Source organism: Artibeus jamaicensis, unplaced genomic scaffold, assembly GCF_021234435.1.
Source record: "Artibeus jamaicensis isolate MK-2021 breed Jamaican fruit bat unplaced genomic scaffold, CSHL_Jam_final scaffold_612, whole genome shotgun sequence".
Classification (NCBI taxonomy): Eukaryota; Metazoa; Chordata; class Mammalia; order Chiroptera; family Phyllostomidae; genus Artibeus; species Artibeus jamaicensis.
Window position 1 is genome coordinate 3,376,260 of NW_026522049.1, and position 16,554 is coordinate 3,392,813.

The 16,554-nt window shown below is 59.5% G+C and overlaps 1 protein-coding gene across 3 annotated transcripts in view; it reads left to right on the forward strand.

The window, feature by feature from the left end:
- WDR93 (WD repeat domain 93) overlaps positions 1-14,913 on the forward strand; it is a 21,185-nt gene extending 6,272 nt beyond the window's left edge. For 2 of the 3 annotated variants that reach the window (XM_053658885.1, XM_053658884.1), the window contains exon 5: positions 534-915. In XM_053658885.1, coding sequence (XP_053514860.1) covers positions 534-668 — 135 coding nt within the window. In that variant the 3' untranslated portion in view covers positions 669-915. Of the gene's footprint in view, positions 1-533; positions 916-2,130; positions 2,247-3,379; positions 3,419-4,316; positions 4,402-5,590; positions 5,763-6,795; positions 6,867-7,406; positions 7,494-8,345; positions 8,466-9,326; positions 9,541-10,721; positions 10,786-11,257; positions 11,415-11,691; positions 11,894-14,563 lie in introns of those variants that run through there. The other variant, XM_037145024.2, reaches the window with a different exon arrangement.
- The last annotated feature ends 1,641 nt before the right edge of the window (positions 14,914-16,554 follow it).

Consider the following 16,554-nt stretch of genomic DNA (forward strand, 5'->3'; position numbering starts at 1 on the left):
AGTTCCTAAAGCTGGGCCCCAAGCTGTGGCAAGTCAAGTTTATGTTTTTTATTTATCTATTTATTACTGATCTTGTTTTTTTTTAAATATTTTATTTATTTATCTTTAGAGGGGAAGGGAAGGAGAGAGGGAGAGAAACATCAATGTATGGTTGCCTTTCATGCATCCCCTGCTGGGAACTGTCCTGCAGGGAACCAGCCTGCAACCCCGGTATGTGCCCTGACTGGGTATCGAACCGTGATTGTCTGGTTCGCAGGCCCGCGCTCAATCCACTGAGCTATACCAGCCAGGGCTGATCTTGTTTTTTAAAGAGAGAGAAAAAGACCCACCAATTTGTTGTTCCACTTATTGACATACTCAGTGGGTCATTCGTGTGCGCTGATCAGGGATCCAACTCATAGCCTTGGGGTATGGAAACGATGCTCTAAGCAACTGAGCGACCCAGCCAGGGCCCACCTGCCTCAGGTTTTGAAAGGATCTGTGTGCCTGGGCGGAGCCGCACCTCGCTCCAGCAGCCTCTGCCTCCTTTTCAGGACGACACCAACAAGCCAACACCCTGTGTCAAGATGGAGATCTCTCAGGGAGGGGACTTCGCGGCCTTCCTGCTCCAAGGCAAGGCTATCCAGAGGCTGTTACACAAGTCCAGATCTGCAGTCTCTTCTAGATAAGAGCCACCCCCAGCCTCTTATGTAGAAGTAATGTGCAGAGTCACCCGGCCTTTCCCTCAGTGTCCCCAGCACCAGCACTGAGCGTGGCCACGGTGCCTCTGTCAAACTCAAGCAAATGACACTGGTACACTACTATTAACTACGGATTTTTTTTTTCTTCAGATACCAGTTTTTCTCCTAATTTTTTGGCTCCAGGGCCCAATCCAGGATACCATACTGCATTCAGGCGCCACGTCGGCTTAGCCTACTCCTGTCTGCGACTATGTCTTGGTCTTTCCTTGTTTTTCATGACCTTGAACGTCGGAAGAGCGCCAGTCAGATATGTCCTGCAGTGTCCCTCAGTTTCAGTTTGTCTGAACTTTTCTCATGCCGCTGGGGATAAGGACTTGGCGGGGAGGGCGAGACACGGAGGTGAAGGAAAGGCTCTTTTCACAGCATCACGTTAGGGCTACGTGGTAGCAACACAGCCCGGGGCTCACCACTGCTGATGGTAACCTTGAACTTAAAGTGGCGTCCGCCGGGTTCCCCCGCTGCCGAGCCACTGTCTTTCCCTGTCCCGGCGCTGTTAGAAGCAAGCCAGTGCGTCCAGACCACACTGAAGGGCAGAGGATTGAAAGGCCACCACCTCCTGCAGGCAGGAGGATGACAGGATTTGGGGATCTATGTGGAGACCACCGCAGTAACGGATAAACACTTGGGGGCAGGTGCTTAGAGGCTGCAAACGCCTTGTTTTGCCTTCACCTCAGCACACTCCATGGGTCTTGCCCACTGCAGTTATCACTATGGTGACAGAACATATTATCTTTTCCAAATGGATTTCTAGCTTGATATTTAACTTTTAAATATTTAGACAAATAGTTTACGGGCCTGCATTTATGTTCTCGTCCAAGGAACCTGGACTGAACCTCCACTGTTAAGTAAGGGCTGGAGGACGAGGTGTATTTCGCAATGCTCTCTGCACCAGGGGCAGCTTCCATTCTGTAGCAGTTTCCTGGGGCTGCTGACACGCAGCACCCCCGCCGGGTGGCCTAAAGCACAGACTTACCTTCTCGCGGTACTGGGGGCTGAAGTCTGAGGTCCAGGGCTCCAGGTGATCACGTTTTTTAGGAAACTTTTAGCCAGGAACCCACCCTGTGGGCAAGCAGCCCTCCTCCGGTTGGCAGGTATTTGGCATGGAAGCTGAGCACACTTCCATGACAAGTTAAAGTCCCAAATTTGGACTCTGGACCACATGGGGGCCGGGCCCACCGAGTCTGGCTAGACACTGGTGGGTCAGTGCAGGCACGGGGGCGGGGGGAGGGGGGCTTCGGGGGAGGGGCCCCGCTCTCAGGGACTGAGGCCCTGCTGCTCCGAGGCGTCTGCTGGTCTCCGTGTCAGGGGTTCTGAGAAGCCAGGCCATTTCCCAGGGGACCCTTGGCGCCTGCCTGCCATTGCTCAACAGTCCCTTGGTTTCCCAACGCAGGAGCTGGAGACACTTGGCTGGATGTGTACAAATTGCCCAAGGAGTCTTGGCTCAAGGAGGTGGAACACCCCCAAGTCACTACGACTCCAAAGAAGAAAGTCCGACAGCCGCAGCTGGTAGGAAGCGTCGGGGTTTTAAGTGCTACGTTTCTCCCTGCCCTGGCCCCACGTCCAGCCCGAACCCTCCTGCCGATCCCAAGACGGACGGGGCCTTCTGGAGGCTGTGAGAGAGGGCACACGGGCCCCCGTCTCCCAGATCCATTCGCTGTGGTTAAAATCCGGTGTTAGAACGCAGAGTGTCTTTGGTGGTGGGACTCTCAATACCTCCCACGCCTGCCCGGGATTTGCCTCCCCACCTGGAGCCTCGGGCAGTCAGTTCCCCAGGAGGCGAGCAGTCCAGCCCGACTCCTGCGGGCTCACCCGTCAGGGCTGAAACCATGCTGCCTCTGTCCCCCTCAGCTCCCCAGGCCATGCTACACACAGGTTGTTTGACACACAGAAATGCAGGCACTTCTCCATCACGCTCAGAAAGCGGGAAGAAGCGCCCGTCTCCCCAGCAGACGTCCTCATGGGGTGCAGTCCCGTGTCACCGGATTACTCTCCTCGGAGCTCCCACAGAATCCGTTCTTTGCGTCTCTTTTTTTGGCACCTCCCACACACTACCTTGGTTTCAGCTGTCGTGTCCTGCACGAAAGTTCTCTTTTCTTAACCGCCCGATATGTTTCTGGGTTGTTAAGACCATGCCTTCCACTTCTGTTTATGAGCCAGCCCCTGGTGCCACACTCTAGGTGTGTTTTTGGAGGGCTCACTGATGATCCAACTGAGAAAGCACCTTGGACTGGGGGTGCTTTCTCACCATAATTCAGTCTCCGTTCACCGAGGAGCAGCCAGCTCCTGCCAGTCACAGTGGTACTGTGAGTTCAGAGTTAAATAAAAGGGTCAGCATCGAAACAGATTTTGCCAATCGGAAATAGTCGCTTCACCTTAGATTTCTGCAGTGGTCTCCTGCGCAGTCTTACATCTGCTCACTCACTATTTCCCGTTCCCTCAACTACACTTCAGCATCCTAGAGAATAGGGATCATGTGTTAAAATCCTGCTGACCCAGGGACCGCCTGGGCAATGCTCCCCCGTGGCTACTCACAGGAGTAGGTGGGGGGGGCCGGGGGGAGAGAGCACCTCAGCAGACTGCAAGGGGAGGGGCACGTACATCAAGCCCGCTGTGCATTAATATTTCATTCTCCTCCTCAGAACACTCTTGAGCCCATGTCTTCGGATAATTCAGAAATGGTAAGAAACTTTCAAGAAAAGTCCCAGAGAGATTTAAGTTACATGTTAGATTTTTTTTACTTGGACTTGAAATTTACCTGAAATATCAAATATGCTAGCAAAATGTCCCACCACGTGGCACTATTTTCAGATTCCCTGGCACGAGATCCTGTGCCTCCTGTCCCTGAAGACGGCCCCCTGCCCTTGAGGAGAAATGGCCCGAGTCACGTGTCCAGGGCGGGTGTCCAGTGGGAGGCAGAAATGCAGGAAAAGGGGCCCTACCAATGTGTTCACGTGGCCGTGTATTTTTGTAAAACTGGCAAAAGTAACATTTTTTGGCAAAAGCCCAACGGTCTCTTTTCACTCATACTTCTGATGAGTTTTGCAAGATACATCTTTTCCTACTTTTTTATTCTTTTTTGTGTGTATTTTTTAAGATATTTATTTATTTATCTATCTATCTTTAGAGGGGAAGGAGAGAGGGAAACATCAATGTATGGTTGCCTCTCGTGCGTCCCCTGCTGGGAACTGGCCTGCAACCCAGGCATGTGCCCTGACTGGGAATCAGAACTGCCAACCCTTTGGTTCACAGGCCCGCACTCAATCCACTGAGCAACACCAGCCAGGGCTCCTTCTTTTTTATTCTTACTATAGCTGTGTGTTTGTGTCTCACCTGAGTTTCTTTTTGACAGCACATGCTGGGGCCCGCCTGTTTACACGCTCTGACACACTGACTTCTAAGCGGGCTGTTCTGGCCATTCACGGTTCATGTGCTCACTGGTGTGTTCGGTTTAAATCTTCCACTGAGCTCTTCACTCTCCCTTGCCCCACCTGTCCTTCCTCCTTGTCCCTTTCTTCCTCCCTTCTTTGGAGGAAGAGTTTTGAATGATTCAGCTTCACTTCCTTCGCCGCCTTGCAGGACGTAAGCATCGGTTTGAAGGGAGACGTGAAGCTGAGCCCTCCGGTTCACATAGTGAAGATCAAACCGCCCAAGCCCATCACAGGTCAGTGCGGCCGACGCCGGGCTCCGTCCCTTCGCCGGCGATTCCTCCGCTCGCTCTTCCTTTGCCTTCCCCCGCGCCGCCCATACTTTCATTTTAGTAGCAGCCTTATCTAAATGACAAGTACAGTTCTGAAGAGGCAGGGTTTTTTTTTTTTTTTTAAGTCATAAGCTCTGGGACCTCATGGCACAAATTGTAGACGTTACAAGGCCGCGGGTAACATACAGATTTGGGAGACCAGGAGAGAGAGCCCTTCCCTGAGCGCTGGCTGGAGCCCATTCATTCCTGCCTCCCTGTGGCGGGTCGCAGCGGGTGCAGTAAGGCACCCTCCCCCCTCGTGCCACCAGGGGGCTCTGCAGCTGGAAGCGACACAATGCACTGAATACAAGGACGCCCGGTTTACCAAACACTCACTGATAGAACAGGAGCCCAGTTCCTGCAGCTTCTCGTCACAGGGATACGGAAACCACCTTTGATAAAAGAAATGGGAGTTGGGCAAGGGGCGGGTGGGGGTGGGGAGTCCACTGGGGGCGGAGCTTGCGGAGGGCACCCTCTCAGTACTCCCGCTCGCTGGGCCGCAAAGTCATAGCTGCACCGGACCCCACTGCGGAGTCACTTCTGGAGGCCAACGAACAGCTGGTTATGTCCAGTCTGGTGCACTCCGGGGAAGGAATACTTTGCAACCATCAAAAACAAAGCGGGGGAGGCCAAGAAGAGCCCGTTCACTCCTGTCAAAGAGCCTGAGGATAAGATTGGCTCCATCAAGATGTATTATAAAGCCTCAGATATAGAGAGATTGAGTCATTGATACCCACAGAACTACAGTAATTAAGATCAGATATAAAAATAAATGAGTGAGTAACACATAGACAGAAATGTATGAGTAAAATACAGAAAGACGGCCGGACGTAGCAGACAGAAATTCATACAAATGAAACATTTCCTTGGCCTCTTTTGCAATGAGGATGGGAAGGGGCAGGGGGTGGGGGTGCCACGGGCAGCCTGTGCTTCCTGAATGGGGTGGGGGGCCGGGGGGTAGAAGAGAGGCCAGCAAAGGTAAGGCGGGGCTCATGGAAGGGTCTGGGCCCCGGGGTTCTGGGCAGGAGGCCGGGAAGGAAGCGTGGGGGAGGGAGCGCCAGGCAGGAAGGGGGGCCCTGATGGTTTGAGCAATTCCGGAGCACTTTCAACCTAGGTACCACATTTAAGAGCCCCCTGGAAGTCTTTGCGAAGGTCGAGGGCTGCCTCGGGCTGGGCTCGGGGCAGAACCACTTCATCAAGGACAGTCAGTGGGAGCAGCAGGCCGCCGCCTTCCACGCCATGTACAAGAAGGTCCTGGACGGGGACAGCGAGGAGGAGCTGGCCAGGTGCGCGGGCCGGGCTCCCCCCCCCCCCCCCCCGGGTAGCAGAGGGGCTGAGAGCTCCGTCTGGCTGGGGGCGTTTTTCTGAGAACTCCCCCAGATCTCTTGAGGAGCCGTGTGGAGACTGTATGAACCGAGTTAGCACAGAGGCTGAGAGTGTGGATTTTGTAGAGAACGGGGAGTGATGGCGATGACAGACAATAACAGGACTGTCTTATGTACGATACCAGCTCTGACAACTTTTTCCTGACTCTCTAGATGACAGAGAAGATCCCAGACGCAGAGCCATGAGGGGCCGGGCCCCCAGGGCTCCCTGCTGTTAACGCTCACATATTCCCGCCCCCTGGTGCGCGTCATTGAGATGCTCAGTCTCACCCAGGGCTGGGCCGGGGCAGGCCTGGCTCAGCCCGCATTGCCAAGGCAACACCTGAGTCCCAGCCTCGGCCCTGTCTGCTGAGCCCTCACAGCTGCCCTGCCTCCCAGGAGGGCTCTGCCCCAGGGGGCAGGGAAAGCTCTCACCCTGCTCTCAAGCGGGTCCAGTGTCGTTCGGCGAGAAGCCCCAGCAGCAGTTGCCAGCTGCGACCTGGGTGCAGGCGGCTGTTACACTGCTGGTGACTGTCCCTTGTGAGAGCGTTCATGCCACACAAAGCTACAAACCCCACTCATCAGGACCCTGGGGCTTAAAAAAAAAAGGAATAGAGAGAAAGCCAATTTTTCCACACACCACTGGTTGTACTGCCCCCGAGATAAGATAGCATCTGGCAAATGGCCCGAGCTGGTCATTACGGGGTCTTCCCCAAGGCCAGGGGTGGCTCCGACCCGTGCTGGGTGCTCCTCCCGGCCTAGAGAGACCCCCGCAGCTCCGCCCGCCCTGCCCTCGCCTCCCAGGGCTGGCACACAGAATGCCATTTGCTTCGTGGCTGCATACCTGCTGGGTCCGTCCCAACCACCCACTTCTGGTCATAGTCCCAGGCGGCCAGCTCCGTCCCCTGGCCTGGGGGTCTGCCAGGGCTCTGACCAGGGTCCCTTTCTCCCCCAGTATGGCCACGTTCCACTTCCTCCTTCCCACCTGCGTCATTATGATGCCCGCGGAGCTCAAGGGCCCCTCAGGTAAGTGAATGTGCGCAGGCGGCTGTCCTGTCCTGGGCACCTGGCCAGCCACCTTGGGGGACGGCCTCAGCAAGCCCTCCTACAGGTGCTCTGCACAGCGACTCCTCGAGCCCTTGTGTGGGGAGGGGACAAGGCGGGCGCCTGCAGGTACCAGCTGCAGCCCAGATGCCCCTGAGAATGGGTGCTGGCTCTGTCTCCAGGGAGTGACCTGCCACAGAGGGGTGGCCCACGCCCCGCCAGGCTGCTCCTGGACGTGCATCTGTTTGGTAGAAGATGTCACTTAGAACACATGCACACACCCAATCTAGAAGCTCTGAAAGTGGCCAAGGACAGTGTGACCAGGGTCCCTTCCCAGGAAGGTGACCGGGCCTCCTGGGGGTACCCAGCACCCCCTCCCCGGGAAGCTCACCCTTGCATCAGGTGCTGCCCATTTGAACAAACCGCTTTTTATTTCAAACCCACTTCCCGTGGATGCACACTGTCCGCACAAACCAAAGGCCACCTCGACTCCTATGTGACGGCCTCCCCTCCCGTCCCCAGGGGTGCCCTCTGTCCTTGGCGTGCACTGGATGGGCCATCACAACTTCTTCCTCTACTCGCTGAACAGGACCCAGAGGGACAAAGTTGGTAGGTACCCTCCCTGGTGCAGCCGAGAGCCCGTGCCTTACACATCAGCGTGGCTTCAAGGGACCCGAGCCCTGTGTGGTGGCTGTGCTGTGACCCAGGTCTCTGCCTCCCAGCTGTCGTGTCCCTTAAAGATTCCAGGTCAATAGGGACAAAGTCCAGCCGGGCCCCCAGGGCCCCCGGCAGCTGAGGCCCAAAGGAGGTGGGCTTGGCCCCAGAAGACCAGGCCCTGTCCCCGCCTGTGGTCTGTGTGGTCTCAGGCCAGTCACCTGATGTCCCGATGCCCCCAACCCGCAGTCCCCCCTTCCTGCCCTCTCAGCTGAAGCGGGGAGCTAATGAACTGCGCCGTCCTCCGCCCACTGCACGCCTCCGCTTTCGTGGCAAATAGCAAACCCCGAGTCCCTCTGTGCGGGAAAGCTCTTGGACACGGAAAGGCACTTCGGAAATGTGGGTGGTGGCCGTTGGTTGGTTTTTTACAAACTTCCGGAGGCAGTTACCGGAGCAAGTTGACTTCGTGAAGCCCCTTGAGCTGCCCCCTCACAAGGCCGCCCTGCAGCGCTCACAGAGCAGGCGCTCCTCTCCTCGCAAGCCTGCCTGGCTTCTCCCTCCGCCTCCGTCTGCTGGCCTGTAAACGAGCAGCTGGCAGGACCCACCTCCTAGGACCCTTGTGGGAATGAAATGAAGTGACTGGAGAAAGTGCTCCCCGAGCGTGAACCGGGGGGGCCCGTCGTGTGGTTCTGAGGCGGCAGACAGCACCGCGTGGGCAGATGTCCAGGGCTGTGCAGGGGGAGGTGACGTGGGGTGCGGCGTCCGGTGGTGCAGGCAGCCCCCCTTGAGCGGTGTCCTCCCCGCCAGAGCCCGAGAGCGTGTGGCCCTGCGCCGCGCCCATCGCCCTGTCTCAGCTCAGCGGCTGCGGCTCCTACCTGGTGCTGGCCTGCGAGGACGGCGTGCTCACGCTGTGGGACCTGGCCCAAGGTGAGCCCCGCCCCTGCCCCGTGGGCCGTGCGCCTCTGCGCACTGGGAGTCACTCTGTTCTCACCGGCCTTCCAGCACGCAGCCTAGCCCCTTCCTCCCCCCACCCGGCTCTCAAAACAAGCCAGTCTCCCCCTTCCTGCTCTTCCAGCCCCACCCCGACAGAGGGAACCTCCTTGCTACTGAAGCTATAAGACCTATCAAGTGATCGCTTTGGGACCAACAGCTGTTCTGGGAGGTGGGGCACCTTGGTGGATCCCAGGGTCCTTGGTCCAGCTTTGTAGGCGCTGAAAATCCATGGGATCCATTTGCCCCAAATTGATCAGCCTCTGAGGGAGCGTCTCCCGTGAACTGAGCCTCTGCAACACTGTGAATGAATCGGTGGACTGTCATTGGAGAGCCTTCCTCCCTGGCGCCACGACCAGACAGCGGAGCTGGCCCTTCTCAGGGATCCGCTGTCCAGTGGGCGGGGTGGCTCCCCCACCGGTGCCATTTCCATCTCAAGGAGTCAGCAGTTGTCTCAACCAGGGGGCCTTCTCCCCGCGGCGCTAGCGGCCCCCCTGAATTTCGCTGGTCCCACCCACAGCACTTTGATAAAGCGAAAGCTATTTCAAGGACAGAAGAAGGATCCTAAGTCCACAACCCCTTGCCCGATCGCTCGTTCTCATTTTTCTGGAGAGGGATATGTTCTTGACGCAGCCCTTCCGGGGGTTTGGTTCTCCCCACCCAGCTGCTCTCTGCGCCAGGAAGGGCCCCCTGAAGGGGGCGCTGGCGTCCGTGCTGGCCGCCCCCACCCCCACCGGCGCTGCACCCGGCAGCCCCCTTTGCGACCTGACCTGTAGGGGTGTGTGGCGCCCCCTGCAGGGTCCCCGCTCGGCGTGGTCGCTCTTCCTGAGGGGCGTTTCTGCCAAAGCGTTCACTTCCTGAAGTACTTCCTCGTCCTCGAAGGACGGAACGTGTATCCCGAGGTTCCAGTGACATCCCAAGTGACCTGTGTGGTGCTGTGCACAGACGCCTCTCTCCACCTCGTGGCCGCCAGCGGGGCGCAGGAGCCCACCACCCGCACACTGGTTGAGAGGTGGGTGGCTTTGCGGGAAAGACGGGGAAAGTGGCCAGGAGACACTGGCTGGCTCTGTCCCCAGTCTCTGTTCTCCTGACACCACCTGTCTTCGACTCGAGGGCCTGTGTAGTCCCCCTCACAAAGTGGCAGCGTGGCCCAAACGCCAGCCTTCACACCCCACAGGGCTGAGAGGACGGTCATTTCTGCCAAAATGGCCTGTTACCAGCTTCCCCCAGGGCCTCTGTCTGTTTTGTTAAAGCTGTGAAATAGTTTATGCATGCAAACGACCTCTACAACAAGTGTGTATTTAGTGTCTGTGTGTGCGTGTGTGCATGTGAAGAGAGAGATGGAGGGAGATGGGCAGAGAGACAAAACACATGCCCCGAGCAGCCACCGGCAAGTTTGAGAAGCGGGTCACCTCCAACTCAGCCGAGGCCTGTGCACTTCTCCCCAATCACAGCCTTCTCTCCTCCTCCGAGGGGACCACCACCCACCCCAGGATGACACGGCTTAAGAGAACAGTCACTGCTTAGCCCTGACTCTGCAGGTCCTCAGCCGGGGCTGGATGGTTGGCACTGGTCTCGCTCACATGGCTGGTGGCTGGTGGCTGGTGGCCCGGGCACTGGTCCACATCCTGGTGGCCTCGCCTGCAGGATCTGGCAGCCGCCACGCACAGTGGGGAACACACCTGCATTCCAGCAGGGCAAAGACAGACTCCACCTTCTGGTGGGAGGTACCACCAGGCAGTTATTTTTTTTTTCAAGCCCCCAACACTGTCTTCCTGAATTTATTCCTTGGCTTTGCTTGAAGAAGGAGCACGTCCAAGGCCCGTGTCTCCTAGCGGCACGCTGTCCGCTGTGACGTGGAGGGAGCAGGCGAACCACGTGGCCGTCTCTGCACTCTGTCCGTTTTTAAAGCGGTTCATCCTGCCACGTGCTTTGCGACACTGTTCCACAGAGTCCCCTGTGCGGACGTCCTCTGCTCCAGCCCTCGTCTTGCTGTTGCGCTGGGTTCTGTTCAGTGAGCGCTCACACCAACTCTCTGATGACGAAGGTTTGGGCCACGGTGGCTGCGAACAGCCTTCCGCACACCTCCTGGTGCTCATGTACAAGAGTTCGCCCGGGATGTGCGCCCGGGAGAGGACAGCAGAACTTTGACACGCCTCCGGGGTAGACGTCTGTGGGTCTTGTTTCCTGCAGGCCAGCAAAGCACCCGGATGAAGCCGTCTGTGCGGTGGCCCCAGTCCCACCCTTACCTGGCATGGTAGGTTCCCCGTGCTCTCCTGATGGGACAGTGCTGGCAGGGGGTGGAGGCGTGGCCGGGAGACAGTCTGACAGAGAGGGAGGGAGGGGAACAGCGTGGCAGCTGGAGGGCCACGCGGGGCCAGGGAGGGTGTTTGAGATTGGGGTGAGTCCGGATGCGCGTCTGCAGCGGGGGTTAGGAGGGGCCGAGCACTGAGCAGGGCCCCCCAGGAGGTGGAGGAAGGGCACGGGTCCAGATGTAGACCCCGACCACGGGTCGGCCAGCCCTGCAAGAGAGGAGCTGGGGGAACGGGACAGAGACGCCAGGGCAGACGCCACACCCCTGCCACTGTCCCGGAGAGGGGCCAGGGGCTGGGCGCCCGAGAGCACCCAAGTTCTCTCTGTTTTCACTTCTGATGGCCAGCTGCTGCTCTGATTCCAGACCGGGGTGGTGACTGGGTAGCGGAGCGCCCCCTCAGTGTCTGTGTTCCCAGGTGCTGGTCTTCTCCAAGAACGGCTCCGTGCACCTGCTGGACGTGTCTGGGCCCCAGACGGTCTGTGCCTTTGCTCCCCCCAGGCCCTTCCACCTGGTGGCCCCCTGGAGGCCGGTGTTCGTGCTGTCTGAGCACCACCCGTACTTCCTGCTCCGAGGTAGGGAACGCTTCCCTGCCTCACTCCCTCAGTCCCCTCGGGTCACCCCACCCAGCCTGCCCTGGCTCTCCGTCCCCGCCACCGCAGCCCAGAGCCCTCGGCAGACACTCAGAGGAGACACCAGGCAGGCTTCTCCCTGCTCCTGCAGACCCAGTGGCCCCTCCTGGCTCGGCCCTGGGGACCCAGCCTTCATCAGCAGAGAGCAGCCCCCCCGGGGGCTGAACCCTACACAGGCCAGAACCCTCACACAGAACTCGGTGCTCTGGTCTCATCTCAGGAGACCGTCCGAATCGGACAGAAGCCACCGACGAGGCCAAGGACATCCCCAAATCTGTCTTCTATTTTCATTTCACCGCCTACCCGCTCCTGGAGGACATTGTGAGGAACAGCAGCATTCCCCAGGCTGACCTGCCGGACCCCGTGGCCTTGCCCCAGGCACTGCCCTTGGAGGAGAGATGCGACAGCTTCCTCCGGAAGAGGTGGGTCCCGGGTCCCTTCAGTGCCCCCCTCACACTCTGGTTCCCCTTCTGGCCGGCAGAAAAGGAGGAAGGAGCTCAGATGGCTGGCTGAGGAGGGGCCGGCAGGCTGGGGCCTGCGGACCTCATCCAGCCCCAGCCCACGGCCTGTCTGGGCGAAGGAAGCTTCCCCAGAAGGCAGCCGGGCCCCAGCCCCTCCCCAGTCCACACGGCCCTCCCCCCACACACACTGCTGCACACTCAGCCGGAGAGGGAACAGCCGCACCAGGGCCCACAAGACCCACGGAGCCCACGTCCAAGCGCCCTTCCCTTCCTCCACCTTCCGTGCACGCAGTGTGTCAGGCGCTTGGACGGACGCCCTCCTCCCCACTGAGCACAGTGCTGGTGGCCCAGAGTACTCAGGCCCCTGCACAAGGCTCCGAGGGCAGGGCTGCCCCTGTAAGGGAGTGATTCCCCGCTAGAAAAAGCAATGCTCATTATTGCTGATATGCTCTACCTACGCTCTCTCGCAGGCATTTGGAGAACAGGGCGATACAATGTGGCAAGTTTACGTAATCGCAGCACCACCACTAACGAGTCAGTGCCTGTCCTGCTAGGTGCTTCCCTCCGGTGGCTGCGTAGTTGAGATCGAACTTCGTGTTCACTTTTGAGAAGGAGACAGTGCCTTCTGCCGTGACTGTCTGCAGTCTCTTGCACCGCCCTGCTCCCACGTGTCTCTCCTCCCTCGCACCCCACTTAGCGCCCAGGTCCCCGACCCAGCCGCCCTGGAAGGCACCCAGTGCCGGTGGGGTGGGAAGACTGGCCCTTCGGGAACACTGTGCAGGGAAGAGGGCCGGAGCCAGCGGGGCTGACCAAGTGGACACTGGGGGACAGGGGCATGGCTCGGGGTCACCCACACAGCGGGTGTTCAGGGAAATGCTCCCGGGTCCCGAGACACAGCAGGAGCTGGGGGCGGGGGTGGGGGGTGAACTGTGTGGTTGCAGCAGCCGCGCCTGAATCAGACCTAATCACCGCGTTCCGATCACAACCCTGGTCGCCACCCACCTTCCAAACGGGCTCCCGCAATAACCCGGGAAACACCGCGATTCAAAGGCTTTCCTGTTTCAGTGGCTGGGAGGCTGAGGTCTGGGGCTTTGAAGCAGAGTTCAGCGAACCCCCCACACTCACAGCCCAGACCTGTGGTTGCTACTTTCCTGTCTCCGCCGACCACACACCTCCGTGTGCACCCCAAAGATGTCCGTCCCGCCTGACTTTTTTCTAGTTATAGCCCGAGCCCGAAGGCTCTCCACTGGCCCTAAAACTCGGTGATAACATTTCATCACCGTAAAACCAGGCGATGGGTACGCGCGGCAGTGGAGCCCGAGGTGCAGGCCCGCAGCCGCAGTCCGCCCGGCCGTGTTCAGGCAGCCGGCCCCGGGCTTTCGTAAGCAGCAGCCCAAAACAAAGCCTGAAGGAGGCCCGCCGGTGCCGAGGGTGCCGACACCCTCCTGCCACCGCCCCCACCCCACCCCTGCCTGGCGTCTGCTCCTTCCCGCCCGGGCCTCCGGGGCACCATCTCCATCTGGTGCCATGCCAGGCCTGTTTTAGCATCGCGGCTGTCTCTGGCTGGGCCAAACTTTGACCACGAGAGAGAAATTTCAGGACACCAGGAAGCAGACAGAAACAGAGTTCGTCTGTCTGTCTGTCTCCCTTCATTCCCTGTGGAACACGGGCCAAGCACAGTCCAGGTTCTACCTGCCCAGCTATTGGCCATAAGTGGACTTCTCGGGGGGACGCAATAGACCCGGGGCCCCCAGGTCATGTGGCCCCCTGGGCGAGGGGCTGTGTGGGCACCCCTTTGTTACTGTCCTTGGGGAGGAGACGGTGGGCACCGCCCAACTTGACATTGCTTCCCTGAGAAACGAAGGGGCGGCCCCCTCAACACCACCCGCAGATGCGCGGACCGCAGATGCGCAGACCCCAGTCGCGCCACAGCAGGTTCCCGGAAGTCAAAGGCTGTGCCGGGGCGCCTGAGGGGGGTGGTGGATGGGGCGGCCTGCAGCTGTCCCACGCACGTGAGGTGGAGGTGAACACGCGTTCGCTACTCAAACACACTCACCCTCTTATTTTTTTTCACCCTTATTTTTTAAGAGATCTAACTCAAACTCCTCATCCCCTGGGGGCCCTCCCCCCCCCAGGCAGCGGATCTCACCCGCCTTCCTGCACTTGGTCTCTGTGGCACTGAGACACCGCCCATCCTGAGTGCTCTCTCTCTCTCTCTGTCACCCATGCCCACTGGGGACAGGGGCGGGCTGCTGTGGTCACGTAGGTCTTCTTGCGCCAGAGCCTGTCACTGGCAGATGCTCAAGAGACGCTTGTGAAAGGGCGAGCTGGCTTCCCAACACGGGTCCGTCACACAGGCTTCAGCCCCTGAGTCCGCTGCGCCCCGTGGTGGGGAACTGCGCCCCGTGGTGGGGAATGCCCCCCCCCATTCCTTCAGTCCAGGTGTTTGGGGGCCCACTGTGCCCCCGGCTGAGTCCCGAGGACACAGAGATGAAGGAATGACCTGTGTCATTTGGAGGGTTCCCGCTATATAGAGCACAGGGTGACGAAGGTCTGCCCTGGGGACCTGGGGGCCGGGTGGAGGGCGCAGCACAGAGCAGGCTCTTCTCATCCCCAACCTCGTGGCCCCAGGTTTCAGAAGCTGGAGCACCAGGCGAAGGAGCAGGAGCACTGGACCCGGCTGCGGAGGTACTCCTTGCTCCTCCAGAGAGAGAACCTCAAGAAGTGACGTGGCCACTGCCCCGGGCTCCCCGAGGAGGTCTCAGCGGCAGGCAGACCCCCGCCCCAGGAGGCCCTGAGGTGAAGAGACTCCGCAACAAAGGGCTTCGGCTCAGGAGGTCCCGGGGCCTGGAGTTGCAGACAGCGACCCGCACAGACAGGCACTGTCTTGGGGGCGGGGGCAGTTCAACCACTCTGCCCCTTGTCTAAGCCCCCAGCTGGACAGATGCGTCACCCAGATAAACAGCGAGATTGTTGCCAGACCCCAGGGTGGCTGTGCTGTGTAACCCTTGTTCCCGTGCAGCCCCGACCCTGGCAGGGCCCGGGCAAAGTGTCCACCAGCGTCCCAGGCCTTGTGAGGAGGACCTCCCACCTCACGGGCCTGGATGGCCACTTTGCCCGGAGGAGCAGGACACCCAGCCCACCCCGGCCGCTGTGTGGCCCCTTCTCTCTCCACTCACTTTGCCTCCCTCTCTGTGCCGCCCCACAACCTTTATGGAATCGCTCTGGAGAGGCTGCGGCTCAGACTGATTCAGTGGCTCCCTGAGGTCACACAGGTGTGAGAGGCAGAGGTGCCAGGTGAGGTGGCAGGCAGGTACCGCACCACTACTGCCCCCGGCCGCTGGCCTGGGAACCCTAGAGAAGACCCAGGAGGGCCCAGGAGAGGGGCAGAGAGAGATGTCTTTCTCTTCTCCAGAAACTGCCCTTCCCAGGAAAACTGAACGCTGGACGGAGGGTCCCAGCAGCTCAAGGGCTACGCCTGCCTCTCTGAGGACACCGTGTGGCGTGTTTGAGAACTGCAGGGCATTGACAGGTCCCAGCCTCCAGGATAACCTGCCCACGGACAGCTGGCTGCACACAGGGTTTGTGACGGCAGGTGCTTTTGTGTCCCTTCCCCTGGGCACACGTTTGCTCCTTGTTGGTGGGGCACTGCCCTCATGGTACTGGCACTGACTAGCTGGATGCCCCCTGGATGAAGGGGTCCCCAACCAAGACGCTCCCATTCCTCTAATTCCCACCCAGGTTCACAGTGTGACCCTGGCATGTCCTTGAGTGCCAGCTGCTTAGCTGCCCCCCCCAAGCGCCCCCCCCCAGTGCCAGCATCTACCCAGCACAGCTGTCTCAACCCAAATGTGTGCGGTCGACACGCAGAAGCACGACCCCTGCCCGCATGCACACGGAGCCATACTGTACACCGGAGACACACGCCACCCGTGTGCCTGCCTGCCGGGGCTGTGCCCCAGGGCAGAGCTGTTGCCTCCCACCCACAGCTGTCCCCGCCCCCACAGCCGTGCACTGGTTCCGTGAAAATCTTGACTCCCACATCCTGGATGGGAAGACAGCACATACCTCCCTGCCTCATCCCGGCTCTGGGGCTAAAACGGCTTGAACTTAGATGGGGAACTTCACGTCCTACGCACGGAGCCTGGCCCACGGCAACTGCTCTAAGTGCGTCTGTTTCTCCCTCATGGGAGCTCACACCTGTGCAAACTGGCGATGACCAGAGTCAGCAGGCTGGCCCCGCGGGTGCCTGGGGTGCTGAGCTGTCCCTCTCTCCCACCATCCACCCCTCTGCGGACCAGGGCACCCTGCCAGGGCCGCAAGTGAGGTGACATGCCAGGCAGTACCCTCTGTCCTTAAGATAGGCTGGTGTTCAGCTGCCCTGAGTGGCCATGCACTGGGGAGTGGGCACACGGGCTCGGGGTCACACCTGGGCCCAGTCCCCAGGCTGCCTCTGAGCATTTATACAAGCGCAGTACCAGTCACCCTCCTCCTCACTCCACATGGCCGTCCTGAAGATGGTGCGTTAGCCGGGACTCACCGCACAGGTTGGCTGAGAGGTGAGAGGGAGCACGTGTCCATGGCTCGCCTACCTGGACGCTGGTGACTCTCCTGTCCCTTCA